This window comes from Pelodiscus sinensis, chromosome 20 (assembly GCF_052426305.1).
Source record: "Pelodiscus sinensis isolate ZL-2025 chromosome 20, ASM5242630v1, whole genome shotgun sequence".
NCBI classification, from domain to species: Eukaryota; Metazoa; Chordata; order Testudines; family Trionychidae; genus Pelodiscus; species Pelodiscus sinensis.
The window spans coordinates 24,901,997-24,910,649 of record NC_143071.1 but is presented as its reverse complement, the minus strand read 5'-3'; the positions used below and the strand labels follow the sequence as shown (position 1 = coordinate 24,910,649).

Here is an 8,653-nt window from a genome sequence, read left to right as displayed (position 1 = left end):
TGCTTTTTGAATAATTTAACATTTATTAAAAAGATTTCACTGATTTGTTCCTTTTTAGATGTGAACAGACTCTCGCTTCTAAATATAAACGAAGTTCTAATCGGTAGGTTTATATCTAACTACTGCTTTGATTTTAAATGAAATCTACATGGCTGTGTATAAATTATGAAGTGTCCAGTAATAATACCCCTCCCCCTATAGATCACTACCAAGGGATGAGATGCTTATTGTTCTCAATATTTTTTAAACTCCCTCTAATGCTCTGAATACAAATTTGGAATTTTACATCAGATTTTTCTAAATGCCTCTTAACTCACCTAGTGTACAGTACTTTTCATAATTTTAATATGTATTATCTGCATTGAAATTATAACAGTTCCATTTAGTGGATTAACATGATAGTACAGATTTCTCAATTTGGTCTTCAGGTAAATAGAGTTTCCTTAAGCTAACGAAATAAAAGCTGTTTCAGCCCTCCATGAAAATACAGATTTTCCTTTTTTGAAATGGAAAAAAGTATTTATATAAATAATAATGACATGATAACAGAAAGTAACAAATTGGAATTCACAGTTAAAGCCCACTTTCCAGCCTTCACTCATCTTCCTGTATGAAGGAACAAGACGTTATGTGAATTAATGACTGAACAGCAGCCTGAACTTTACGTTTAATTTGGAAATGTAAGGTGGAAGCTATCACCACAGTTCAAGTGAATAATTACCCATACATTTTAAACTGTTCAACTGCAGAACACACATTTTAAAAAAACCCTTTTATTATAATAATATGGTAGCCACTGTTAGAAAACCACAACAGCTACTCTTAATAGAGACCCCAGATGTGTATGACATCAAAAGTCTTATGGATAAACTGGTCAGATTAATTTCTACAGATGGGTGCTTAAGCTTAAAAATACTGAATATACCTCTGACAAGTTAATTTTTACTTTCTTTTTAAAAGGACTTGTGATAAAGGATTTTATCTTTTCTAAATGAAGAACAGTCTGCTATCTTAAACATACACAATATTAAGCGAGACTCTTGTTTTACTTTAGACTGGAAAAATATGCCAGGGACAGTCAAAGTCAACACAAAATAACAAACAGCAAAAGGTAGCAATAAAGAGAAACAGGTAAGTGCAGCTCTGGTCAAATTCATAGCAGTTCTTTACGTCAGTTAACGGCTCATTTACATTGTAATTTCTAATCAGTTACATGCAAGCCCGAAGAAGCATTTGATCACTACACATGGTAATAAAATTTGATTAAATTTATCAGGCAACTGCTAAAATATGAAAATTTGAAGATGTAATAAAGTAGCTTTATCTGAACTTTAACAGGACAGAAAAAGTAAATCATTCCATTGGTTAAAAAAACCCTACATTCAGTTTTTTACGAAACAAAATTTCACATGAAAAGTATTGTGTGATTCCAAAGTTTCCGGAGTAGAAATGGAGTGATTTGAAATGTCAAAGACCCCATTATTTTGCAAAGAAATGAAAATACACCTCAAAAATTTCTAATTCCACATGTGAACAACAAAATACTGCATATCTACCAACAACTGCATTGGGTAGGTAATTATGAAAGGCTAGCTGCCAAGATGTAGGAAATGGCTCCTTGCCTCTGTTCCCTTTAAGGAATATACAATCATTTGAAACCAGTTCACACTAAGCGCTTATCATGCTGCCATTACACTGAGATACTCAGTCCTTAAAATAATCCAATGAAGATTTAATAAAGCCGCAGCCCTCCTCAACACTGGCTCTCTCAGTGTATTCAAAGTTAGTTCAGTAGGGGGTGGGGACGAGCAGGGTCACAGCCTCTGGAACAAGATGTTTTGCAGTTTAATTTTTTTAAATTACTGAGTTTTAAGGCCACCTGTGTTGTTTTTTCAGTGCTGAAAGTTGAAGTCTGATCACAGGGCCCCTTTCCCCACTGCATGAGAACATGTTCCAATGTTTTAGGTGTTACATTTAAATGTCTCCTTTTGGCACCATGGAGTTGTTTTTTTTTTTTAAAACAAAAACTCCACAAGCTTCTAGTTCTGGCTGCCTTGATCACTCACTGCCACAGATGGGGTGTCCACATTAACAGCTATGACTATGCTTTCTCCATCCTCTGTTTTGATACGTTTAAGTTCCTGTTGTTCTGACTGGTCTCCGTTCTGGCGTTTTGTTGGAAGAGATGCTGATGCGGATGCATGGGTTGCTAACATATGCAAAGGACTTGCAGCAGCTGTAAGAAAGATAATTAAAAAACTTCAGATTCCAAATTCATTATGATATAAGACAATACACGAATCAAACAATCACTGTAATTAAACATTATACATTCTTTTATTATTTGTTTTACAGCAGTGAATTAGAAACCCCAACCTGGCACATTGTTCTAGTCACTGTACAAACATTAAGAACTCACCATTTAAATAGTGTAGAAAAAGAGTGGTGGAAAAAGGAAGTATCTATGTTGCGTGGCTAGGAAAGTAAGGCACAGAGATAAAGTGCCTTAACCCAGTATCACATATGGAGGGGAAAGGGGGTCCTCACACAGCTAGGAAGCACTCTCAGATTACTTATTCCCCATTACCTTCTTTAGCAACGGGGAACTAGCATTTTATGCTGAAACTATGTTTTAAATGCATTTTAAAACTTCAAACACTTGCACTGCATTTGCAGATTTCCCCTATATACTGATGTAAATCAAATTAACAGAATCTGCAACCGCCCCCCCCCCAAGTTACAAATTCAAAGCTAAACAAAACTCACGACTCTGAAAGCGGGGTTTGAATGGCACACAAATAATGCGCATTGCTGGCCACACACTGTACAAGGAGGATACAATCAGCTACTGAGTGGCTGTTCATTCAGTGAGCACTGAATGAGGCAGGGGTCATATAAAAATAAAACACTGTATCATAATGCATATGGAGGCTAAATTAAAGAAGCATGGACAGCATTACCTAACTTTTGTGTGCTTGCCTTTGCAACCTACATCATATTGCTTAATTCCTTTTTGAAAGCAGGATTGTACAGTGAAATCATGGCCAAGTTCCACAGTCCTGTATGGCTAAATTAAGGGGCAGCTGATTAATATACATTTAAGTCGATTACTACAGTGAAGCAGACTAAATAATTAATGTCCCTTAAAAGAAATGTAGCAAGGTATTCTGCAACCACACTGAACAAGTGAAACCTGTGTATGGTGCTTTTTAAAAAACTCTGTATAGAAATGTGCAACTTACACATTCCATTTGGCACAGTGAAGACAGCAGTATTATACTGCTATACTACTACCAGATGCGGTTGTATTTTTCATATTACTGATTATTTGCAGAAATTAAATACCATGAATTTCATGAACCACATCCACGCTTTAAACCTATACACATTTGTAATTGGGTATGCTTGAAGAGTGCAAGGTAGACACACAAAATTTGGAAAATTTACAGAAACTGTTTTCCTCAGACTAAATTATTTTAGTTCAATTTTTAAATTCAAAAGACCAGATTTGTTAACCTGGCTGAGTTTTAAGTCACCTTTACTTCACCTAAACCATCAGGCATCCTTTACCTCCAAGCATAAGCTACTGTGTTCTGAAAGGTAGGAAGCTGATTGTTCATGCCCCAACATTATTTTGGCGATTCTGCTTTGTTGCATGATGTCTGTGTACAGAGCGGGGCCCACCGAAGATTCGGTAAGTGGCTGAAGTGTTGCTCTGTAGCGTGTTTGACTAATTCAGCATTTCTTAAATTTTAGTCTTTTAAGATGGTGTACTTGAATAACCACTAATGGTTACACGTTATGCTGTTTCCTGTTGGAAGACCTGAATAAGCGACCAGAGAGGCCTAGCAGTCCTCGGAGCAGAATTTCTCTTCCAAAGCAGCTGTCCCTCTGCCTCTCAATGTTTGGGGGGGGGGGGGGAGGGGAGGGGGAATCCCAGGCCCTAGCAGTACTGTATAACATTCCACAAATAATACTCACAACTGTGTTGGACAATGAAATAGCTGAGGACATGGAAACGACAGGTGAGAACTTAGAATGTAACAAGAACACCATATAGCTACATACTAGTTTCCTTTCTGCACACTTGCAGTCCTGGTAAAAGTATCAATTTCAGTTAGGGGAGAATACATGTGACTGAAAAGCCCACAAGCCACACTAATTTGTGTGACCCTTGCAAATATGTCTTGCATAACAAGGATAGCATTAAAATTTGATAAAATGAAGATTTTTTAGAAGATAGCTCATATTCTTCATTTGGTGTTTACGCTACAACAACCAATGAACCCCATGGCCAGGAATGGTGGCGATGTACAACAAAAATAATTCTTTGGCCAAAAATAGGATTAAGACTCTAAGGCTACGTCTAGACTGCAAGCCTCTTTCGAAAGAGGTTTTTTCGAAAGATACTTTCGAAAAAGCCTTTCGAAAAAGCGAGTGTAGACTGCAAGCAGTACTTTTGAAAAAGCAAGCCGCTTTTTCGAAAGAAAGCACCCAGGCAGTCTGGATGCTCTCTTTCGAAAAAGCCCTGTTTGCATTCAAGAACGCCTTTTTAAAGAATAGGAAATGTGCGAAGTATCCCTCCCCTGCTCGCACTCCCTGTTCTTCAGAGAAGCACACGTGGCCCTTGCAGCAGGCTACTCTCAGCAGCCTGTGCGAGCATGGACGGTAGGGAGCCTGGCTGAGAAACCTGCAGGGCTGCTGGCTGGAAGTAACCCAGGTAAGCCTCTCCTGGCCAGAGCTTAGCTCCAGCACCCAGCCCCACATTCCTCCCCAACCCTCTGCCCCTCCCTGCCCCTCTCCCCACTAACACACTACCCCATGTAACCTAAAGCCTCTGTATCCCCTTCTGCACCCCAGTCCCCTGCCCAGATCATAACCTCCTCCTTCACCCACACTCCCTCCCAGACCCCACACTCATTTACCAAGTTCTTGGAGTGGACCCCTCCCCCCCTTAAAAAGAATTGCCCACCCCTGCCACATGCCCAGGTGCTGGAAGATTTTCCCTCAGCAGTACCCATAGGGCCCTGGGTCTCAGTACCCCCTGGAATGGCGTGCACATGCCATCCTACATAGAAAGCTCCTGGGCCCCTCCCTTCTCAGGTCCTTTTGCTGGGAGACGCCAACAGCGGGGAAGGAAGGTGGAAGGTTGAATGGACATGAACGCATCTCAAAGAACACCAGTTACAGAACAGGGAACTGTCTCTTCCTCTTCCAATGCTTGCTCATGTCCATTCAACATAGGTGACTGCTAGTAGTGGGCCAGGTAGGAGACTCAAGAACAGGCGGACTGCAACACAGCTCTACCTAATGCCATGTCGCTCCTAGCAGGGGTGTGATTGCACAGTGGGATACGAAAGTGTGCACTGATGATCATGCTGCCGCCCGACAGATGTCTTAGACCAGGACGTTCACCAAAAAGGCCGCAGACGAGGCCTGGGTTCTAGCAGAAAGCCTTGACCAAGTCTGGGGCCGGAACGCCTGGTAGGTTGTAGCATGTGTGGATGCATGTGGTGATCAATCTGGCTATCCTCTGGGACAATACGAGATGGCCTTTCATCCTATCCGCGTAGACCACAAACATCTGTGTGGACTTACGAAAGAGCTTTGTTCTTTCCAGGTAGAACAAAAGGGCCCTCCTGACGTCTAGAGTGTGCAGGTGTCTTTCTTCACTGGGCACGAGGACTGGGATACAAGACTGGGAGGCCCATGTGAAATGCTGAGACCACCTTTGGAAGAACAGCTGGGTGTGGCCTCAGTTGCACCTTATGTTTGAAGATGGTGTCAAGCAGCTCTGATATTAGCATGTGAAGTTTGGAATAAGGATGTTCAAGACTAGTCGACTATCTGATAAACATTTGCTTACTGGATAGTTCTTTGACTAGTCTATAGGCACTGATCCCGCATTCTGGGAAATACTGTGGGAGCCCGGGATCAGCTGGGGAGTCTTCAGCTGACCCCGGGCTTCCCACAGCTGCTCCTTTGAATCGAAGGGACACGTGATTTAAAGGGACAGCCACCAAACAGCTGATCCGTGGATCAGCTGTTCGGCAGCTGTCTCTTTGAACCACGCATCTGCCCGATTCAAAGTGTCAGCTATGGGGAGTCCAAGGTTCAGCTGGGGACTCTCCAGGAAATACTGCAGAGAGCCTGGGATCAACTGGGGTGTTCCCAGCTGATCCCGGGCTCCATGGCTTTGACATGTACAAGAGCCCTCACTGGGGACTCTTGTGCATTTCAAAGGCGGCACCTGCGTGCAGCCCGGAGTTGCTGGGGCTCTTGCACATTTCAAAGGAGGAATGCAAAAGTGCCTATTGATTAGTCAATTAACCGCATTTTAACATCCTTAGTTTGGAGACTCTTCTGGATGACGTAATGACCACAAGAAAGGCCACCTTCAATGACAGCATGAAAGGGGGCAGGAAGCCAGTGGCTCAAACTAGGGATATGAACATGCACAATTACACACAGTTCCCTTCCCAAAGCTGCCTCAGAAGCAACAGTGTGTTTGGGGGGGGGGGGGGGCGGGGGGGAGGGAGTGGGGAGAGGCAGGAGCCAGTGTATGTGGGGAGCCAGCTTTTAAGTTGGCTCCCCACACGTACCAGCTCTCATGGAGCTGCCTTCCCCTCCCCCGCCATGTAAACGTGTAACCACCTGAAAATGTCAGCAGTTACACGTTTACCTAAACGAACACATTTTAACATCCCTAGCTCAAACAGAGGACTGGCGAGCTTAGCGAGGACCAGATTAAGATCACACTGTGGAAGAGGGGTTGGGGTCTGTGGGAATAGCCTTCCAGGAAGTATGCACAAGACTGTACAAGAAAACCGAGTGCCCTAGATCGGCAGATGGAAGGCCAAGATTGCAGCCTGGCACACTGATTGAGGTGACCATGAGGCCTTCTTGTTTCCAAGGCAAAAGACAGTTGAGGACCAATTGAAGCTTCGATGGGACAACTCCTCCCTTGGGGACACCCAAGATGAAAACTGCTTCTACTTGGCCATGTAGGTTGATCTAGTTGAAGGCTTCCTGTTTTTAAGGAGGATGTGCTGCACCTTTGCTGAGCATGCTATCTCCAGTATGACCTCCACAGAGTCTTGTCTGATCTTCTAGAGGACCTTGATGATCAGGGGGAATAGGGAAATGCATACAGGAGACAGTCTATCCAGGGGAGAAGACTGGTGTCAGAGATGGAGCCTTCCTCTAGACCCATCCATGAGTACAAGGTGAGGCACTTCAGGTTGTATTCTGTCACAAACAGGTCCACTTGGGGAGAGAGCCCCAGTTCCAGAAGAAAATGCGGGTAACCTCTGGATGGAGACACCACTTTTGGCGAGATGAGAACTCTCTGCTCAGATGGTCCACAATAACATTGTGTGCTCCCGGAAGGTGGCTTATCTCCAGTTAGATATGGTGAAGGACACAGAAATTCCAGTCGGATTGCTTCCTTGCAGAGGGACATGGAGCGGGCTCCTCCCTGCCTGTTGATGTAGAACAAAAGAATGGCCAGACTGAGTCAGACCAAAGATCCATCTAACCCAGTATCCTGTCTTCCAACAGTAGCCACTGCCAGATGTCCCAGAGGGAGTGAACAGAATAGGTAGTCATCAAGTGATTCTTCTCCTGTCATCCATTTCCAGCCTCTGACAAATGGAAGCTAGAGACACAATTCCTACGCATCCTGGCTAATAGCCATTGATGGACCTAACCTCCAGGAATTTATCTAGTTACTTTTTTGAACAGTGTTAAAGTTCTGGTCTTCACAACATCATCTGGAAAGGAGTTTCACAAGCTGATCATGCAGTTCACAAAGAAAAACTTCCTTTTGTTAGTTTTACACCTGTTACCTATTAATTTCATTTGATGGCCTTTAGTTCTTATGTTATGTGAACAAGTAAATTACTTTTCCTTATTGACTTTCTCCATACCTGTCAAGATTTTATAGACCTCTATCATATCCCCTCCCCTGAGCCTCCTCTAAGCTGAAAAGTCCCAGTCTTTTTATTTGCTCTTCATACGGCACCCGTTCCAAACCCTGAAATTTTTGTTGTCCTTTTCTGAACCTTTTCCAATACTGATATATCTTTTGAGATGAGGTGACCACATCTGTACACAGTATCCAAGATGTGGGTGTACTATGGATTTATACAGCGGCAATAAGATATTCTCTGTCTTGTTCTCTACCCCTTTTTTAAATGACTGCTTACATTGTTTACTTTTTGACTGCTGCTGCACATTGAATGAATGTTTTCAGAGAACTAGCCACAATGATTCCAAGATCTCTCTTGAGTGGTTATAGCTAAATTAATCCCAACCATACATACAAAATGATGGGGACTATTTTTTCCCAATGTGCAATACCTTTGCATTTATCAACATGAAAATTCATTTGCTATTTTGTTGCCCCATCACCTAGTTTTGAGAGAGCTTTTTGAAGCTCTTCACAGTCTTCTTTGGTCTTAACTATCTTAAACAGTTTGGTATCATCTGCAAATTTTGCCACCTCACAGTTTACTCCTTTCTCCAAGTACGGGTCCAAGTACAGACCCTTGTACAGGATTGGTCCAACTACGGACCCTTGAGGGACACCACTAGTTACCTCTCTCCATTTTGAAAACTGACCATTTACTCCTACCCTTTGTTTCCTGTCTTT

At 42.6% G+C, this 8,653-nt stretch overlaps 1 protein-coding gene across 1 annotated transcript in view; it reads right to left on the bottom strand.

Annotated features, from left to right (window-relative positions):
- Nucleotides 1–8,653, bottom strand: part of FOXK2 (forkhead box K2) — a 92,762-nt gene continuing 84,109 nt past the window's right edge. Inside the window, exon 9 of the mRNA XM_075903536.2 lies at nt 1–2,236. Within this exon, the coding sequence (XP_075759651.2) occupies nt 2,040–2,236 (197 nt within the window). The 3' untranslated portion in view covers nt 1–2,039. The remainder of the gene's footprint in view (nt 2,237–8,653) is intronic.